Here is a 21478-nt window from a genome sequence, read left to right as displayed (position 1 = left end):
GTTCTAAAAGATGTTGCATATGTTCTAAAAAGTTCTTCTAATGTTCTAAATTTTAAAGTGTTCTCACATAAGTATAGTGTTCTCATATATATAGGTGTTCTCACCGGATCTCTCCCCTATATATATATATATATATATATATATATATATATATATATATATATATATATATATATATATATATATATATATATATATATTCTCTTCGCTATTTTCTCATCTCTCCTTAATTTCATAATGGTAGTCATTTTTAAGGATGATTAGCTACTGTAGAAAGAAAATGGTTTTATAATGTTTTCTTTCTTCTTATTAAAAAAAATAAATAAAAAAAAAAAAAAAAACCGGGCTCAAGTTTTATTTACAGGAGAGTCAGGCAACAACACACTCAAAAGGCTTTAATGCATTAAGCACTACTGGATTAGTACAAAAGCATGGCAATTACAAGAGAGTTTGGATGAATGTTACAGATCAGTATTTTATATAGCCTGAATCCTTCAACCACGGGAGCATCTCTTCAAGGCCTTCCTTCAAGCTTCTTGGGTTGTAACCAAGCTCTTTCTTTGCTTTCCCACATGAATACGCCCATTGACACCGCAGCACAGCTACTGTCTGCTCCAAATTTTAACCTCTAAAATGTCAAAAGGTGTACAATTATCAAGCAAAAAAAAATAAAAAAATAAAGGGAATATAAGGCTGGGAAATAAAGCATGAAATTAGACTGAGATAGCAGAGCATTTATATAACTGGCTAACTGCTACCTCATAAACTACAATACAGTGACTTGACGAAGACAAGCAGCACCAAATTAAGTCAGACCCATAAATAATATTCATTTTATGAACATGCACTTTATATGCCTTTATCTAAAAGTGACACTCTTCTAGATTAACTTAGAAGTGACCTGATCATCATAGGTTATGCATTTAAATTTTACCAAACAGAAGGAGAGAAGTTAACCAATTACTGAGAGTCTGGGATTGGTAAAATACCGGGGGACTGAGCAATGGCAAATTTCCAGTAATCCGTGATATAAGTACCGAGATCCATCCATAAGCCTCAATCATCCACATGGGAAGACTCAAACGGGGCTTACTCGTGTTGGTAAGGATAGCTGCAGCATCAAAAACATACTTGAATGATGTGTTCTCTCCGGTAAGTAAATATCGTTCACCAGGACAACCTTTTTCCATAGCTGCTATGTGTCCCTCCACCACATCATCAACATGACAAAAAGAATATTTGTCATGTCCAGGCCCAATATATCCAGGTAGCCGCCAATTAAAGCGTTCAATTAGCTGACAGGAGAAAATAAAAAAAATAATAAAAAAAAAAGAAGAAAAAGTTACGTAAGTCGGATGAAGGGAGAAACCATAATACAATATATACCAGCGAAGATGAAGGTTAGAGCAAGCACAAAGCCCAGCAAAAATGAAATGCATTCTCAGTTGTTTGACATTAGATACCTAACAGGCAGCAGCTCATGCAGTACTTCAATTACATTTCCTATTGTAAATAAGATAAATGATTTAAATCAATTCCAATCTTCCATATTGTGTGTGGGCCGTGTGGCCAAACTTTCAGGACACCAATTTCGAAAATAATTCAATCACGACATTTTCTCAGTACAAATGATAAGTCAGTTGCTAGTTGCTACTATAAAATAAAGACTTGGGGTATCCAAAATAGAAACCCAATTCCCTCAACAATCTTGTAATAGTAAAATCTCACTAACAGACCAACATATGGTGTAACAATGAGCATCATTACAGCCATGGTTCCTCATCAAACTGCCAAAAGGACACATTTTCAGAGCATACAACATATATGATTGTATTCAATTACACTGTAATTGTCACAATCACTTAGGACCCAACTGCCATTACGGATTTGAGAATGAAGATAATTGTCAATGTAAATATTAATGTGATAATTAGAACTATCTTCAGTAAAATCTGGAACGATCATTATAACTATTGCCACTCTTAGATCTAGAGTTCAGATAACATGAATTCCAATAATTCAACACTATAAGAAGACGGACCGTTGTCATTCTCACAAATTTGGTTATCAATATTGAAGTATAAGGAATTACTGTCCTCTTTACTATCTATAAGTGAGAAAAATTATCAGAGATGAAATTCTGAATGTCCATAACACAAGCTAAATGATCAACATTTTTGTAACTACTACAACTGTCATTATTTCCCAACTATGAAAGTTTTTGTTTCTGTATCATTTACGTTCAGTAGGTTGTCATAAAAAACAGTGATTTTGATAGACACAGGCTTAGGATCTACAACTGCTAAATTGCTTCCAAGCAATCTGAACCAAAAATAAGTATATAACATTGAAGCTTTATTAAAAAAAATTATAAAAATCTTAAAGCACTAATATTAAGATTGGTATATTGATTAATACCAATATTTAGCTATTGTATGCAATAGGATAGCTTAGGATTGACTAGTGAAGATCTCCAGCCTTGCTTGAGCCGATTTTTTTACCAAGCTAAGCATTGAGTAGTTCACAAGTAACCTTGGTTCATGAACAACCCTAAATTCAGCGGCCTACAGGGCAGACATTACAGAACATACACTATATATGATTGTATCCAATTACGCATAGCAGGTTGGCATAAAAATCCATGTGCGATCACATTTTATGCCTTTAGTCAGAATTTAAGAACTGGCAAGAAATTTGTTCGAAATAAGTTGAAACATATAAGGTTCGTTGATGTTCATGCACGTATGAAATAGAAGATTAAAAAAAAAAATAAAAAATAAAAAAGTACATTCTATAGGAACCTAACGATATGACTAATTCACACATAAACTGCTAACTTTCATACGATACGCTGATACATTTGGGCATTTGGCTCCACACCCCGAAACCATGATCAACATTTTACTTGCTCAACCATTAGAAGTAATTAGATGCTATATGATAGAGAATATGATCATATTCTGTAATATATATTCTGTGCATATCTTTCATGTAAGTTTGTGTAAATCTCCTTAATTAGGATGTTCACATTAAACAATATATATAGGGGTTACAACCTAGGATGTATGAGAATCTATGATTAACATAATGACACAAAAGATATGCACCCCCCCCCCCCCCCCCCCCCCCCCCCTCCCTGCACACAACCATACACACAAACTCAGAAAGTAAACTTATCCAAATTCCTAGCCAAATAGCCAATATTCATATATTACCCCCATTGTTTAGGCAAATTTATCAGCTCACAAACTAAGGATAATTCCAACGAGAGTTGATCAACCAGTGAAGCATTGGAAAACTATACAAATGGTCACATATTACTGCAGTCACTAGAATATAGGAGCAATAACTAGCAGTTGCAAAACCTAAATCCAAGATGATCAATGATGCATTAGCATACACAAAAATCTAGTGATGAAGTGATAGTCAAAATATAAATCACTTGTAAACATTTCATCATTTCAATATCTTTAACTTTTCTCACTCACCAATTTAGCCACAACATTTCCTGCCGTAAGCTTGCCAGAACCATAGATAACTCCTGGATAGACTGCAACAATTGGAACCCCCTCTGATGCAGCTTGTAATGCTATCTTATCAGCCGCTACCTTCGACCTCTCATATTCTGTACAAAAGAACTTCTCATGGTGTACCTGCAAATTAAATAAACAATTTCTATTTTGCTTAAAACCCAAGATTACATAACTTTTAAGCGAAATTCACACACACAACTAAACATCAAAATTTTCGCAGAATTTACTCATACATTGAATTTTCTCAAAAACAATATATTTGTAACAAATTGATTCCATTCAAGTAACATACATATATTTGATACATAGTCCATCGTAGCTGAACTGAATTGATTGGAGCTGAACTGAATTGAACTAATTGGAGCTGAGCTGAATATTTTATGAGAGAGGGAAATTAGAAGCTAAACTGAACTGAACTGAACTGATTGGAGCTGAACTGAAGTGAAATTAAGTAAATGTGAACAGGCCCTAACACAATTCCAAAATTTTAGTTCAACCTACATTGCAATAATTAAAATATAGGGGCATATCAGATTAATTTGCGACTATATATATAAATTCATCAACTAAATTCCAATTTAAAAACGCTATTTTCCTAATTTTTAGAATTTATAACAAAATTGTCAACTATATATATTCAATAAAGTTATTACAAAATACTTTGTATATAATTCACCTGATTCTCATCAGCAATGACACCACCATCAGTAGGCCCAAGAGCAAAAAACGACGACGTATAGATAATCTTCAGAACTGATTCACTTTCTTTACAAGCTTGAATCACATTCTTCAATCCATCAACATTAACCTACAAAAAACAAAATAATAATCAATTAAAAGTCAAACATCAAAAACACAATCAATTAAAAAAATTCAAATTGAAAACAATTGAATGAGAGTGTAAAATACAGTGAAGAATCGAGAAGGATCAGGAAGCCAAGGCTCAACGAGAGCGGCGGAATGGATGACGATGTCGCAACCGGAGACGGCGTTGATGAGGGAGACGAGGTCGGTTGTATCGCCGAAGGAAAGTTCAAAGTGGGTAGATGAAGAGGTGGAGGGAAGGGAAGAGAGGTTGCTGGAATGGCGGACGAAAGCTCGGACTGAGTAGCCATTGTTGAGTAAGGCGTGGCAGAGTTTGCCGCCTAAGAAACCTGATGCACCTGTTACTAGTACTTTTTTCTTCTTCATTTTGCAAGTATTTTCTTTGTTTTTCTTCTTTCTTTTGTTGGAATGGGTAATGGCTAAATGGGTTTGATCTTTGTAATTGTTGTGTGGGTCAACACGAGAGTTGATATTGGTCAATTTACGTGTAGATCGGGTGTGGAGAGGGTAATGGGAATGTCATTACAAGAATTAATATAGAGATCAACTTGCTCAATTTTTAGTATTCATATCAAACGTTTTTCGTTTTACTAGCTATTGGGTCAGTACAGCCTGACTAAATATTTCGTCAGTCCAGTTATTGTCAATACAAACTTCTCACACCCTCATTTCCACTCACCACCACCCGCTGTACTCCCACTCAATCCTACTTTACTTTCTCTCTCCTCCCTCGCCTTTAACCTACCCCTACTTTCTCTCTCCTCAACTTTCTCCTAAATTCCTCCATTTTATTTGTCCATGATTTATGCTTGAATTGAAGAAGATGATGGAAATGATAGAGAATACAAAGATTGTTGATTATAATTTTCCATGACTTATGCTTGAATTGGCTTGATAATTGCTTGAAATTCTCGGATTTTTCGAAAAATGTCCAAAAAATTCGATTTAGGGCTTTCTTGTGTGATGTATAATTATTGTAATTGATTGTCCTATGTGATTGTGTGTTGAATTGTGAGTGTTTTGATAACAAATACATGTATTTTGGTTGAGAAATGAGCATGTTATGTCATACCCATGAGCTTAGTACGGGACCTTTAATGGTGGTTCCGCCATTGTTGACCTTTTAATTATTTTTATAAAACTAAATAATTGTCTAGATTATATCATCATCTATAATAAGCTAGATGATATCATCTATAAGTTGGATGCTATCATCCATTGTCTAAATGATATCCCGTATTAGTTCTATGATATCTTCTATTAGTTCAATGATATCTTTTATTATATAGGTTTCATGATATTATCTATAGGCCGGATGATATCCTTTATATGTTCTATGATATCATTTATAAGCTCGATGATATCATCCATTGCCTAGATGATATCCTCTAATTGTTATAATGGCTATATGATATCATTTGTAGGCTGGATGATATCCTCTATTAGTTTGTTGGATGATATCCTCTATTGGTTTTATGATATCATTTATTATATTTATAATAATCCTTTATTGATTCTATGATACCCTCTATTGGTTCCATGATATCATCCTAGATGATATCATGTACTGTGTATGTATATGATATCATCTCACCTATATATGATATATCATTTGTTTGTTCAATGATTTCCTCTATTGGTTCCATGATATCATGTATATGCTTGATGATATCTTCTATTGGTTATACAATATCATCTACAGACTGGAATTGTTATAACACATATCCTCCAACAAGTTGTATATATCTATAACTAATACTAAAGTAGCAACCGCTGACATCATTTTAATTTAAAATTAGGCACATGTCTTGCCATTAAAAATTTTCCCTCCAAAATTATAATTGATGTCATCATTTTGTGATATTATTTTATTATATTAAAATTCTGGCCAGCTACATAATTATTAGTAACAAATTCTGAAAAACGGTCTATTCTATTCAACAATAATAATTTAACTTTTTTTCTCAGGTATGTTTTCATCATTTAATTTTTCTATGAGCTCTATTTTTTTTATTAATATCTGATGTTTTATTTGTTTTGGAAATATTTTTATTTTTTAATTGTGGTATGAAAAAGTAAACAAATTTAGAAAGTTTTATTTTAATCAAATCGTGCATCGCACGAGACTAATCTAGTCCTCTATTAAATACTCCATCTGTCCCAGTTTACTTGCAACATTTTGACTGGACACGTTTGTCGATCCTCATGTTTGACCGTTGATATCTTTTATTGTATATTTATACAAATTATAAAAAGTTTATATTATTCAACTATACATTAAAATAGACCCAACAACATCTTACATTATTACATTGACTTTCATATAATAGTTAAAAAATATGGTCAAAGGGAGATGTGTGAATAGTGCAAATAGTCAAACCGTTGCGAGTAATTTGGGACGGAGGGAGTACTACATATCCTCCATCAAATACTACATATCCTCTACTGGCTGGATGATATCCTCTATAGGTTATATGATATTATCATCCAGCCAGTAGAGGATATCATCCAGTCAGTAGAAAATATCATTAAGCTAATAGAGGATATCATTCAGCTAATAGAGGATATCATCCGGCCAATAGAGGATATCATTAAGCTAATAAAGGATATTAGAAACTCCTGGACTGACGAAACATTGGTCAGTCTAGATTGACGCAATACCTTCTCTTTTCGTTTTTATAAGAAGATTTGTGAGCAGCTAAGTACGACTTTCATAAATCACTAGAAGTACTTTGTAGTTAATTCAGTGATTTGCGTTCAAAACCTGGAACAATATATATTAAGGTAGTTAGAATTCACGACTTAAGAGTATGACTAAAATATGCGATCACAGTCTTTAACAAGATTGTTTATCGTGTATAGAGTAACTTAGCGAAAAAAGAAAAGATGAAGTCAATTAAAAAGGGTTAAGGTGTTCTCTTTAGCAAGTTTAGCTAGAGTTAATGGTGGTGTTGACTTTTAGAGTCGGGAGAGATAGGAATCGAGTGGGACTGGTTCCATGGAGGCTACAGGTGGTGGGGATTAATCGATCAAAGAGGTAATAGTGCTTTTGTAAGCCCTAAAATGGAAAAACTTCCTTATTTTCTCATTTTGAACCTAATTAAGAAAGGGAAAGATTTAGGTGATGGCATCAAATGCAGGGGAAAAATGTAGGATTGTATTTTATATATATATATATATATATAAAATATATTTTTTAAACGGGTATTTTATATTACTTTGTAAACTGAAACTTATAAAATATACAAGTAAATTTTTGTATTAGTTATTTTTTCTATTGTTTCAAATCTCGAAAAAAGGGCCCAATTTTTTAAAGTTGCACATGGACCCGTTAAACATTGCCATGCCCTTGATTAAATGTGGATAAAGATTTTATCCATGTGACTGGTTTTCATTTTCCTTTTTTCTTATTTATTCTATTGTGTATTTGAATGATCCATCATGTTTAAGGAGGATACAAAATTTACACCAATTAGATTACACATTAGCTCCATTGTCATCAACTTTTCTTAATGGTACTCTCTATGTCTCTATTTGTTTGCATATAATCAAAATGTGCTTTATTAAAGATTGGACCAAAAGATTGCAAGTGGATGATGGTATATTTGTCTTTTTCACTTTTATGAGTGTATGCAAGTAAGTTTAGTGGTGGGGGTATGTTGTGCTTGGATAATGGGCAATCTTTAAATGACACCCCAGGCCAAAATGGAATATGGGACAAACAAATAGGGATAGAGGAAATAAAAGAATAAGAGAGTACATCTAAATCAACAATGTCATCCTTTCTAACGTTAGAGTACACTCCTAATCAACTTGCTAAAATGTCCTAAATTCAACCAAACATACAACAAAAATGAAGAGAAAAATTAAACACGCATGAAGAGAACAAGAAACCTCAAATTTTGGAAAATTTGTTGAGGGCTTTTGTAGAGTAACAGTTGATGGTGTAGGAAATTGAAAAACAAAGGCCAAAATTATTTGTTTTGGCTTGGATTTGAAGAGCGAGAAAGTCTAAAATTTTCATAATTTAGGTGAGAGTTTCTAAAAATCTCGAGGTTCAAGTTAGAAAAATCATTTAATTAAGGTATAAATCTAAGTTTTGGCTTGGATTTGAATAGAGAGAAAGGGGATAAAGAAAGTGGGAGGATGGTGAAATAATGTGAGAAGTAAATTGGGTGGTGAGGAGTTGAATGAGGGCGGTTTCGATCTTTTGATTAATGTAACAGGGGTAAAATAATTGAGACAATAATACAAATAAGAGTTGGGAGATTATAATAGAAAAAATCAGTTTTAATAGTCCTAACTTTGGACCACTTTCTTTTGATAATCTTAACTTTCGACTATTCAAGAATAATCCCAACTGTAGGGTGCATTTTCTTTCAATAAGTTAGATGACCAGTAACCCGATGAAACTATTAATTTTTTTTAAACAAGAATTTTGCCACATGTCTAATGGTAATTGGTCCAAAAAAAACAAAAAATAAAAGAAAAAAACACACGGTCACCTCCCGTCGCAGCCCCGCCCTCTTCAACTCCCTTCCCAAACCCATCAAAAACCACCTTCTCCCTCCCCAACCCCATTGACAACCGAAAAAAAAAAACAAAAAAAAAAACCACCCCCTTCCCTTGAAACCACTCGAAGCCCCACCCTCCTCCCTCGAAACCAGCTGCAACCCCAACCCCTTCCCCCAAACCCACCATTTTAAATCTCCCTTCCCCCAAAACCACCGCAACCCCTCCCTCCTTCTACCGAAACCATTGCAACCCCAGGCCACCCCCCCTTCGTCGAAATCGCCGTAGCTCCACCCCCTTTCCCTGAAACCACCATTCCCAACCTAAGTTCGCTTTCAAGGTGGTTTCGAGTGCTAAGACCCTAGGTTTTCACGGGGTTTCGGCTTTCAGGTGGCTAGGGTTGGGTTCTTGGGTATGTCTAGGGAGGGGGGGTCGGTTTCTAGTGGGGGAGGGAGAGAGTGGTTTCGGATGAGGGACTGGGGTGGGGTGGCATTGGCGGTGGCCGGTGGGGTTGGGGTGGTTTTAATTTTTTTTTTTTAAAAATCGATTATTTTCGTAATTTTTTTTTTTTTTTTTTTGGACTAAACACATGTGATTTGTGTCTAGGAAACCTGATATAACAAGTTGTTGACTGGTTGAGTCTGACAAAAGAAATGCACTCTAAAGTTGGATTAATCTAAAATAAACAAAAGTGGAGATTATTAAAAGAATATGACCCAAAGTTATGATTATGAAAACCAAAAAAAACCAAAATGGCAAGGATCATAGTCGTGGGAAGAGCATTTTGAAACCTTCAAATTGAAAAGTGAGAAGATCATTATTATACAAAGGGAGTACTATTTTGTGAGTTTCTAAGTTTTAATTAACATTAGGCTATTTAGAGGCATTGAATGCAAAGAATGCCCTCTACGATTTATGTAATAGGGACATAGGGTTAATGGGTAATATATGGTGGAAAATGAACGTTAATCACAAGTTGTTGCTAAAAAGCTTTCCACAATTCACATTTGTCCAAGCTCAAATTTAAATTAGGAATCTAGTAATCTTAAGATTTAACATACATGTTTTCAAAAATTATATGAACGGTTCTATATTTTTTTAAACACACTGAGAAAGAGAAATTAGACAAATTTTACACTTAAGAAAGTGAAATTAGACCAAATTTTCTTTTCAATTAAAGGATATACTTGTATATTGAACACAAACAAAACAAAGTAGTAAATTAATTGAATCTATAACACTAATTACCTTTATATTTTTCGAAGGGGCTTACAGTTTGACAAACATAAACCCAATATCTTGATTTTGGGTTAGATAGAAAAGAAACTGACAAAATGATTATCTAATTCTCCATCTATCTCATGATTTCAAATTTTCAACTGTCGCTCTCATTAACATATTTAATGTGAAACGCTACTAGAATGCTTGATGAAAGAACAAGTTAAAAATTTGCATGTTCAAACTAGAATACTAGATCATTTAAGTTTGAGATTAAGAAATGTAACAAAATAAACTTCATAGTTGCATTACAAAAACCGGCATTTACATGAATACGACAACATATAATTCTCATACTATTATTATAGTACTCAGAATACTCTAAATATTAAATAACATTTATCTTTTACACAAGTTATTACAGATGATTTATCTCTGAAATAGCTTCTGGAGGGAGTCGCACTTCACAAACCACTGTACATGCTTTATAGGGGTAATATAAACACCAAAGTGAAGGCATGCTACATAGCCTGCCTATTGCTTCTATCAGAGAAACGAAACTTCTAGAATATTTGCCCTTTGCATTCAATTTCTCACTCGTTTCACTGCATTCATGTTGCAGTGAAATGCACACGAGCATTTGTCGTTAGGAGGAACATCTCACTCTTTCAAAATCTAAAACACTCTCCATCCCCGTCAAAAGGTCAGACATAAATCATAACCTTGAACGCCGTATGCATTTCATGGGATTAAAATGCATGGAATGTCTTCTTGTTGGAAATGGTGAATGACGTAAAGAGCTTAGAGGACCTACATCCCATTCTTCTACGTTCTTTGGGACACACACATCAAAGAGAATTTGGCCAAGAACCCCATTAGCATTGATCCTTGGTGGGCTGGGTAGGCGAACAAGGCCTGGCTTCTCATTTTGGACCGATCCAACAGCTCCACCCCCATGATACTCAAATGAGCTTTTGGGCACAACTGCCTGTTCTGCCATCTCAATTGAGAATTTCTTATAAATGTCACTTGAGCTGGCTGCGGCAGTCCTTAGGTCCCTAAATGGTTCAGAAATCTCATCACATGTACCCTCAAAACCCAACGTCCCTCCTTCAAGCCTCTGTATCCTTTGTGACTGGATGGCTGAAGCCTTTCTCAATAACTCAGTCACAGCACCCTTGTAATCAATTGAATGCTGTCGATAGTGACCTGCAATCATGGAATTAAAGCAAAGCTTTAGCCACTATACCTCTGTTCATCATGTTTTACAATCAGTTATGTCCAGAAAATGGATATTGCAGTTTTTTATGGCAAGGACTGATGAGATCCTTAAATTACACACAGGTCCTTTACTATATGCATTTTACATTCAAGGGTATGTAAGTGCATAAATGGATTAATGTTCAGCATGTCATGCTTCTAATGCAAATGACTCATAGTACATCAATCCTAGAAGCATACACTTTGTGTTGTGACAATGCAATTGCAGCAGCTGCAAACAGAACACTAGACAAATCAAATTTGCATTTGTACTCCCAAATCCAGTTAGCACTAGTCAACTAACAGAACAAACCTTCCCGTTGTGCCTATTTAAAGCAGAAGTAATCTCCTGCAATACACTTAGCAACTTCTCTTGTGAGAGAGAAAAGTACATTTGATTGGAATAGTAGATAATTAGATTACTGAATAAAAAAGTAGATGTGATAGAAGATACGGAATAGCAGATAATACAATACTGTGGAATAAGAGAAAGGTAGGGTGAAATAAGACTGTTCGTCACATGTCTGAATGTGGTGCAATGTCTAAAATAAGAGAGCGTAATATAATGTGGGATTCCTCAACAAAGAAAACATGCAATATTGTGGGACGGAGGGAGTATTTCTTATGTCTTTATGAGAATATAGATTAAAAGATGTATCACGAGACCATTAAAAGGGATATAAAATAATGGGCTAAAGTGGCATGGGTCCACCTTGGTCCTGCATGAGTTAGCAAAAGCTTCATGCCATGCAAAAAATTCTTGCTTCATCAGTGTTTCATGTAGAGACCAGAGAAGTGATGTAAAAAGTTTAATGGGCAAAGATGTGAAATTATAAGGAAGCCTTGCAATTCACACGTATTTTGCTGTTTGTGAAATGCTTGGGAGGAGAATGAAGAGTTCCAATAAAAATCATTGTGCTGCTAGAAGAGATTCTAAGCATGTAACAAATTTTGAAAATGCTGGCTGGTCCAGCCCACAAACTTAGCCACTAGGACTAGAAATTTTGGGGCCGATCAAAAGTATAAAAACCAATGAATTATAAGAGACCAAGATCACAATTCCTTTCCATAACCATGAGCAGTTGTTCAAAAAGATTATATACTCAGTTAGAAACAGACCTACATGGGGCGAACTGGTCCATTTCACTAGTTTAACATCACCACCAAGTTCCTGCAACCGATGTGCAAAATTGCAGATTGTTTCACAGGGAGCAAGATCATCATCTTCGGAGCACATTATGAGATATGGTGCTCCCATGCTCTGCATCAAAATCAAATGTTAACCAAAGATAAAAACACAAAAGTAAATTAACAGCAGAAAATTGATGATACATACAATTGAAGAGTATAGAGTCTGCCAGTAGTCAGCCCGTTGTGATTCAAACCTACTAAGGAAAAGGCCATCTAAACCAGAGGCAATTCCATTTGCTAACCATGACACAAATCTTGGTGGGTTTGATATTTTTAGCACTGATGGGTGAAGAACAAAACGCGTACCCAAGTCACTGGTAAAATCCACAGGACTGGAGTCATAAATGTGGCCGGCAACGTAATCTCTGACCGCTTGATAATTAATCTTCAATGAAAGGAAGTAAAATATGCATTGGTCATAAGCATAACTTGCATCTGATAGTTACATGAATGAAAAACTTAAATAAGGCTAAAATAAACATCTACAAAATTAAAATTTTAAGAGTTGTGTTTAAGTAGTGCAGAGAGAAAAAAACATACCTGATTGTCATGTTGGTCACATTTGCCCTCAATTATCTGCAAAAAGTAAAGATAATTCATTAGGTTGACACAGTTAAAACCTAAAATCCTAACATGAGTAAAGTATGGAAACAATTGCAGAAAACAGTTTAGGAGGGGTTATGGGAAGGATTTCATTTGTCTCACACAAAGTAGGAGCTTTTTTCAGAAATATTTTCCTTATCCAAAAGCACTGTGTCAACCTTCCATGTCCAAAAATCAGTTGCATGGTTCAAGAACATGTGACCCCTTACCACTCTCATAACATGCAAAATTTTTGGACACTCCAAGCCTATGTTACAAAATCTAATGTACGTGTTAGGTTCAAGTATTTGCCCAAGCTCATTGAAGCTCAAAATCGAGGAAAAAGCCCAGAAGAAAAATAGTTGAAAATCACAAAATATCAAACCCTAGCCAATCAACCAGCACAAAAGAGAGGAGAGAGAACAAAGACAATTGCTGCACAGAGTGAGAAAGAGAACCATTGAGACACTCCGCCAGACAAGATCACTGGAGCTACCACCACATGCCTAAACATCTAGTTTTTCATGGTAAATTTCACCATAAAGTTATAGATCAAGGAGATTTTATACCACCAAAAGCTCAAACATTATGATTCTTCGTTAAGGTAGAAGCAGATTTCCTCACCAACTAACAGATACTTCCTCTGTTTCTTTTTACTTGACATCTTTCTTTAGTCATGTTTCTCCTCTTATCCCTCTATCTTAATTTTCAAAGTATCTATTGATTCTATACTATAACACAAAGTTTGAGATATACAACATGGATACTCTACCATATCTCTCTCTCAATCCCTTAAATCAGTAACCAATTCCATGAGCAAGATGAGATGTCTGACATGGAAATCATAGCCGGGCCTGGATTATATTGTTTCAAGGTATGCAAACACAGGAATGATTAGTGTCTGGAAAACATAACCCTAGCCTCTAGGCACTGTACATTACTACATTAGCATTTAGTTTCATACTCAGTTTCTGAACCTAAAAACTATATTATCTTCAGATATATAGCAGATAGTTATTTAATATCTACAATTCACCAGTGTTTGCTCCTCCCTTCCTTTTCTCCAAGCTTCACACCATTCCCTCCCCCCCCCCCCCCCCCCCAACACCCCTTCTCCTCCCTCCCTCCTCCCTTACTCCCCTTATAGACTACAGTTTAGACCAAAAGTTAAGCCATATCATGTCTTCCAACAATAGGACAAATCATGGGAGTACAAAGTTAAGCCATATCTTCTTCTTTCACATCAGGAAGAGCCTTTTTTGCTTCTGTGATCAGATCAGCCAAAGCAAGAAGAATCCATTGTTGGAGTTGGAGGAATACGCGATGCTAGAATGGCTATTTCTTCAAGGGCTAGCTTCTTCTGAGATATCAAAATCCCAGATTCAGAGTGATCAACTTCTAACCCAAACTTCAGTTTACCTAAATCCTTCATCTTCAAGTTTTTGGACAAGAGGGTCTTCTTCAAGCGATGTGACAGAGTTTTACACTGGCTGTCACTGGCCTATTGTAACCCTCCTCCTTTATCTAGGCTTGGGACTGGCAGCAGGAAACCCACTGGCGGCAATATCTAAAGAAATTTCATCAGAACTCTTGGCATTCTGGCTTTACCAAAACTCGGTGTCCATACAAACTATTGCATAAGAAAAACACTTATGCTGTAGATAATGTGTTTGAGCGGGCACAATCCCAAACAGCTATAGATATGACTACAACATCAAGCTAAATCAAGAAATCAGAGAATTGGAATAAGCACTTTGATGCCCCTGTAAAATAGTTATGAGGTTATATGAAAACAGTTACTAGAGATGATGCATGAAATGGGATGATTGGGCGAAGTAAATCAACTATAAAATTGGAACAGTCTATGTAATGAACTGTGTTAAGGGAGGGGCATTAAGGGCAATTTAGTTTATTAGTAGTCATCAAATGTAGTACATAAGAAGGGTAATTAGGCAATGAACTAAGAGATGCCACCTGTGCACATGAGACAAAAGAACTCAGTCTAGAATCATCCTAGGAGGGACAATGTAAATATAAAAACGGAAGAGAGATATTGAGAAGGTAGGCAGAAGTTTGTATGGGAAATCTAGAGCATTATGGCCTTGAGCCATAGTTAGAGAGTGATAGCCTAAAGCTATTTTGAGAGTGATAGCCTAAAGCTATTAACCAATCTTTCGTAAACCTTTTGCCATCTTCAGTCAACATTCAAGCTTTAATCTTTATTTACTTGCATTGTGAAATCTGAAATATTAAGCTAGAAAAATAGTCCATTACAGTCTAACTGCAAGCAATCTTCCCCATAAGACTCTTGATAACAAACTCATACAGAAATATCGATCAGGTATATCTTTCCTCTTAGTAGATAGAGAGGGACTACATCTCTAGCTTGATATGTATCTCATAATAAAAAATAATTAATTGAAAAAATAAATAAAAACCTTTGTAGCTACTCTCTTGTTAAAAAAAAATTATGGCCTTTTCCTGAGCCATGAGCCATTGATTTAAGCCCCTCTCCCAACCAGGGTAAAAAAAAATAATAAAAAAAAAAAAATCATGGAAATTAACTGGAAAAAACAGTCAGATTTCATAGTTCGGACATCTTAATTCAATTTTTAAACTACTGTGCCTACAATTTGTAGTGTGTATAGATCATGGACCTCTGACAAAACACTAGAAGAAATTCCTACAGAAACCCACCTCCCAATCCCTGCATTACTTGTAGTAAGCAAAGAAAAAACATGGAAAAGCAAGGTACGTAAAGTAAAGGTTGCTCAAATGCTCATAACTTAAGTGTAGAAGAATAATCTATAGACTAACACTAACACTTCATCACCCTTTTGCTGACGCCCTTTACCTACTGCTTATCAGGGAAATGATTGCAAGCCAACCAATAATGCTACTCAGAACTCCTATAATCACATAGTTAAGCCCTGGTAACTTTGACTCCTTTGTGAGGGGCACCTCTTTATTCATATAATAGGAAAAACTTGAAATTGTGTGGAATATATTTTCTGAAGTTATGTTCACTATCCTAGAATATTATTCCAAATATACAGAGAAATGTTCAAGAAAAAAGTTCAGAGTACATTGATCATTTGGACTTAAAAGCAACTTGTTCCCATATATGAAAAAGAAGTATCCCAAAACAGAATACCTGCAGAACTTTATACATGCAAGCCTTTGGGCCGCCGGAAAAGGAAGCAAAGACAACAGGGCGCGGACTTTTCTTCAAGTCCTACATAACAACACAGTAATCTGTCAGTATAATATGCGAATTCCATATAATATTAATCTTCAAAAAAAAAAAAGCATGAGGGTACTATGTTTATACCACGAATCCATCACATGGAGACAATCATGTTCTATAAAAAGGTGTTGCCTTTCTACACTACAAGTATTTATACACATGATGCGTGCATAAAATTTCATTTGCAAAGCCACATATAAAACTACATAATCTTAATAATATTTTCAATCAATGTTAATGTATAATGATTAGATTTAACATAATTAACACATGTTTGCTAAGTAGGGGGTTAAAACAAACTATGCACACACACACAAACACGTGTATGCGTCGCACTCTCACACAAATAAGAGGATGTTTATTTTGGGTATCCTAATTTACTAGTCCCATTTCATTTAAAGGAATTACTTCTCTTTACTTTTTCTCTTATTTTAGTCCCACAATTACTCAACCATTTTTTCCTTTCTTCTTATTTACTTGCACAGAATTATATGCAAATGGCTAAGGGGCAAGTAAACAAGGACAAAGGAAGTAATTAGTCTCTACTATCAACTTTAAACTTATAAGTTATAACTATGAATATCTTAAACAACCCTGTGTTAAAAAGTAATAAAATCAGAAAAACATATATAATCACATAGAATAGAACCAAGCATATATACACAATATAATATGTACCCCTTTTGTTGTGCATAAGTCCTCCTAGTTTTTTGCTAGGGTTTTCCCTCTAGGTTTCTCCTTGGGAGGGTGTTTTTTTCCTAGTTTTTTGCTAGGGGTTTTCCAGGATTTTTAGGGTTTTCCTTCAATCTTCTTCCTTCTCCCTTTTTCCTCCTTCATTCTTCTCTCCTTGATCTCCATTGTAATTATTGGTCGGGGCTACCACTGGTTCCTTGATGAGTGGTAAGCCCCAAAATCCCTTTTTAATTTCTTATAATAATAAATCCCATCCTTACGATGGTCTTGATCGGTGTAGATGAATTCTCTTTTGTCATCGGAAGTTCTAATTTTATGGTGGTGGTTCGTGCGGCGTTGAATCAATTGTCAGATCAACGACTACAATTAATTGAATCAGTTTTTGTTCAATTCCAAACTATCAAAAATCGCAAGGCCCCCTTGTAGAAGAAGGGGGCGGAGGACAGCAATTCAACAAACGAGGGTATTCATCAATGGCAAATCTCACTCGCGATCACAGTTTTACAGAATTAAAATTGTTATTTGATTCAATTTTCATTATATTTATCGTTTCTGATCTCTTTTGTAGATGTCGTATGACTTCTATGAGGGGTTCTTTTTACCAACCAAAAAAAAAATCATTATTGGCAAAAAGAAAGTATTACAAAGCAGCTTAGAAAACTTGTACTCTGTTTATTCTTAAGTATTTGTCCCTTTTTTTTTTTTTTTTTTTTTTTTTGCACATTCTTCAATATTTTAGCATCGATACCTTGAACCAAGCATTATAAAAACTATTAAAAATTGATATTTTGAAACTACACCTTGAGACAAACCTAGGAAGATCCCAAATGAACATGTACATTTTCTTATACTGACAAAAAAAATACTCAAAGCTAAAGTTACTCTCTCCTAAGATCCCAGATGGTATAAACAAAATGGAACAGAAGGAGTAGAACAATAGTTGTATATGTACTCAAATGTTTCATTATAATATCTCAAAGGTAATTTGAAGAAAAAAAAAAGTTAAGATAATATATTGCTCACTACCTCGTCATGTAGGTTTTATTAATAACCAAATTTAACACGGGTAAGAGTACAGTAAAGTTCAAAAATTAGACATCAAGTCCTCAAAAGTTAGCTTATATAACAGAGATTATATCAGTAGGCATTGCCTTTCACAAATTCTCTTCACGTGCAGTCTCCCTTTCGACAGCTCATTATGGATATTTGGTGCCATGAACATATATACAAGACTAGCCATTGTGCTTCCTTATCTTACAGCATTTAAATAGAAATACAAATGATAGAGAATGCAATGAACCCTCAATTAATTTTTAAAAGTGTTTGTCAGAAATGTCAAAGACAACTAGAGTTTACCAAAAATTACACTATGGATTTATTGTATGTAGTACATGCAGCACACATTCTCCTCAAAAAACCAGTATAGTAATGAATTACTAACCTTTATAAGCTCGTCCAGAATGTCTACAGCCAACAAGGTTGCCTTCTCAGGGAAGAATCTGCAGAACAGCAAGTGAACTACATGAAGCCACTACATGTTTAGGATAAGCAATCAGCAATAGCATTCAATAAACAAAAAAGTTGCATAGCAGGATGTTGACAAAGACACAGAAACTTGTTACTCACTGCAAATTTCTACTCCCCCTCGGTTTCTTTTTGTTTTTTACACTTTGACCATTTTTCTCTCACAAAAAGATTCCAAATGTAAAAACAACAAGAAATGGAGGGAGTATGATAAAAGCATTACATCTTTTTGAGACCTTCTTTCAAGAAACTAACAAAAAGAGATTACACGGGATACATCAGCTCATGGTCAGAAGGAAACACTTTGGTCTTTACCCTTCTTCTCACCATTGTTATATGTAAAGGAGTTGTCCAACAAAATTAGCTATCAGGATAAGATAATAAAAAGATATATGCATGCACACCTCTATAAACATATCATTTGATCATATCTCAGCACATGTTTTGTTCATCAATCTTAGAGATTTTGGCACTACTATATATTGTTCATGTTACTTATTACGAAGAAATTGTATCAAGTGAAGCAAATGTAGGGATAACTAAACTTCTCCTTAACATAATAACGCAGTCAATGTCCATTTAATTAATAATAAAAGCATTAAACTTCAAAAAGTTTAATATGAAATTATGAATATGAGTCCATAGCTCAGACAGATCTCTAATAGTTCAGTGTAACCTTACAGCAACACCACAATACAAGTGACATAGGAGTATGAATAAACAAATCGCAAGTTATGCGATAAGGTAAACATAGACCACACACAATATATACCACCATGACCGAGGAATTTATTGGGGATCAATAAAACTTATATTAAACAAACTGCAAGGAGTGCACATTCCTTGGTTTTTCAGATGTTGACATGAAGCTAAATCACCAAATACCCTCTACTGATTGCAAATAATAATGAAACTATTTAATCAAGATGTGTAGCTCCTTTGGAAACAATATATAAATTAGAATCAAAGGTATACAAACAATACTATTCAAGCCAAAATCACACTCATACGTCAAATGAACCTTTAGAAATATCGGATCATGATTCATGACGAGACAAGTATAACTGCTTAGACATGCCGACTGAAGGTTCTAGTCTGATGATTATAAGCTACTCAACCTAAAACTGCTATTACAACCATTCCAAATTAGACCAGGAACATCAATTCACTCACAATTATCAAAAAAAAAAAATTAAAGAATAACCCAATTTTCCAAAACAAATGAACAATTCAGTATAACATAATTCCACATCCCACCTACAATTACTCAATTAATCAATGAACACCCCAGTAAAAATAATTTAATTAACTAACAAAAAATCCAAAGTCAAAGCTAAAATATTACAAACTTCAGCTACAAAATTTAACAAGCTACAACCAAAAAAAACAATTAACTTTAATAACAAAAGCAAAATTGGATGAAATTGAGCTTACGAATTGAGGAATTGAGAGTGACAAATAAGAGAATCCCAACCCAAAGAAGCGTAAAGATCGATGTAATGCTTCAAATGTCTCTCTTCACTAGACATCCAAGCAAATACAACTACAATTCCATCACTTTTCCTTCCAATCTCTCTCCTCCCCCAATAATACCTTCCTCCAAAACCCCACATCTTTATTTATTTTTTCCTTGGATAATTGCAAAAAAAAAAAAAAAACAAATTTTGCAATATTTAAAATACCCAGATGAAGTTTTCAAAAGTTTGATCAAGATTGCTTAAAACCCAGTTGAATTTTGCCCGTATTTTAATGGAATTCTGGTTTGACGGGGAAGAACAGCAACTTTGGGAAGCTCTTTCTCTCACACACATACACTTTGGATTTTCTCTCTTTTTTATTATATTTTATTTTTTATTTTTTATTTTTTATTTTTTATTTTTTATATATATTTGGGTGTTTCGTGTTTGCAGTTTATGTTTTAGGTTGTTTTTTGATATTATCGGGATTAAGATTACAAATGAAAGCCAGAAATGTAAAATCCAAGAAAGTTACTCATTAAAAAAAATCATGACGTTTTAGAATTTAGAAGAAGATTTGTTTCGCTGTTGCCTGAATTGGTGATGTGAGGTCTTGATCGTTGTGCCACATCTGTGACATGTCATTAAGTACCCGGAGTTTACTACATCTAGAGTTTGTAAGTACCCGGAGTTCGAAGTATATTGCTTTGACCAATAGTTTAATACAAAAAGTACATGGCAATATCTTTTAGAAATTGCTATTATATACATAAAAAGTACATAATTTTTTTTTTGCATAAAATCACCTTTTTAATCTTGTTTTCTTGCATATAATCACCTGTTAAAAAAAATCATACAAAAGATTACCAATTTTAATAATTTTGTTGTAACTTACCACTAGTTCAATGTAGAACAGTTGATGAATTTGGCTAAAAAAGTAATAAGTTGCAATAAAATTTTTTAAAATTGGTGGTCTTTTGCAACACTTTTTTTAAAAGGTGGTTATATGCCAAAAAAAAAAAAAAAATAAATAAATAAATGGAGATTTTATGCAAAATTTCCAAAAAAAATAAAAAATAAAAAACTCTCTCCTCCTTCCTTTCTCCAAAACCCTAGCCTCCATGGTTGAATTTTGAAGGGACTTTCATCGGTTTTAACCAGTGGAAAGCCCCAATCGTGTTTCTTTAAAGTTTTTTTAGATTTTATAATAATACTTCCTCCTTTTGAGAGGAATTTTTCTACCTCGAAAGAAAGGGTTTTCGATCTCATTCGAGAGGGGTTTTCGACCTTTTTCGAAAGACAAGATTTATCTCCTCTTTTTGAGGGAGAAATTTCTTAATTTTGAGTCCATTATATTAGATCTAATGGATTGTCGTAAAATTATTTTGTTGGTGAAAAAGCTATCAAGTTTTCGAATACAGAAAGATGAATCAGAA

General features: G+C 34.3%; 2 protein-coding genes across 3 annotated transcripts; both read right to left on the bottom strand.

The window, feature by feature from the left end:
- Positions 1-289: 289 nt before the first annotated feature.
- On the bottom strand, positions 290-4799 carry LOC145585069 (uncharacterized). Of its 2 annotated transcripts, none has more exons than XM_081641816.1 (5): positions 4443-4799; positions 4210-4341; positions 3489-3653; positions 990-1295; positions 290-628 (listed from the first exon to the last, which is right to left on the bottom strand). In XM_081641816.1, the coding sequence occupies exons 1-5, from the start codon at positions 4722-4724 to the stop codon at positions 515-517; spliced, it is 999 nt and encodes a 332-aa protein (XP_081497942.1). In that variant the 5' UTR covers positions 4725-4799; the 3' UTR covers positions 290-514. The 2 variants fall into 2 exon arrangements, with proteins under 2 accessions (XP_081497942.1, XP_081497940.1); XM_081641814.1 differs by having other exon boundaries at positions 293-609; positions 4443-4792.
- A 5570-nt stretch (positions 4800-10369) lies between these two features.
- On the bottom strand, positions 10370-20456 carry LOC145586338 (uncharacterized). The gene is made up of 7 exons (XM_081643128.1): positions 20020-20456; positions 18503-18560; positions 16276-16356; positions 13080-13115; positions 12685-12924; positions 12468-12609; positions 10370-11297 (listed from the first exon to the last, which is right to left on the bottom strand). Exons 1-7 carry the CDS (start codon positions 20196-20198, stop codon positions 10804-10806), a joined length of 1230 nt encoding a protein of 409 aa, XP_081499254.1. The 5' UTR covers positions 20199-20456; the 3' UTR covers positions 10370-10803.
- Between the last annotated feature and the right edge of the window lie 1022 nt (positions 20457-21478).

This window comes from Chenopodium album, chromosome 16 (genome assembly GCF_948465745.1).
Source record: "Chenopodium album chromosome 16, dcCheAlbu1.1, whole genome shotgun sequence".
Classification (NCBI taxonomy): Eukaryota; Viridiplantae; Streptophyta; class Magnoliopsida; order Caryophyllales; family Amaranthaceae; genus Chenopodium; species Chenopodium album.
The sequence above is the reverse complement of the archived record's forward strand: the minus strand, read 5'-3'. Positions and strand labels throughout refer to the sequence as shown.

Excerpts from the sequence above, each read along its gene's own strand:
- LOC145585069 (XM_081641814.1), bottom strand. The coding sequence starts at position 4,724 with ATGAAGAAGAAAAAAGTACTAGTAACAGGTGCATCAGGTTTCTTAGGC. Across the intron at positions 3,654-4,209 it reads TCATTGCTGATGAGAATCAG|GTACACCATGAGAAGTTCTT; the intron begins GTGAATTATATA and ends TTTAATTTGCAG. Across the intron at positions 610-989 it reads TGCCATTGCTCAGTCCCCCG|ACAGTAGCTGTGCTGCGGTG; the intron begins GTATTTTACCAA and ends AATTTGGAGCAG.
- LOC145586338 (XM_081643128.1), bottom strand. The coding sequence starts at position 20,198 with ATGTGGGGTTTTGGAGGAAGGTATTATTGGGGGAGGAGAGAGATTGGA. Across the intron at positions 12,610-12,684 it reads AGACTCTATACTCTTCAATT|AGCATGGGAGCACCATATCT; the intron begins GTATGTATCATC and ends ATTTTGATGCAG. Across the intron at positions 11,298-12,467 it reads GACCAGTTCGCCCCATGTAG|GTCACTATCGACAGCATTCA; the intron begins GTCTGTTTCTAA and ends CCATGATTGCAG.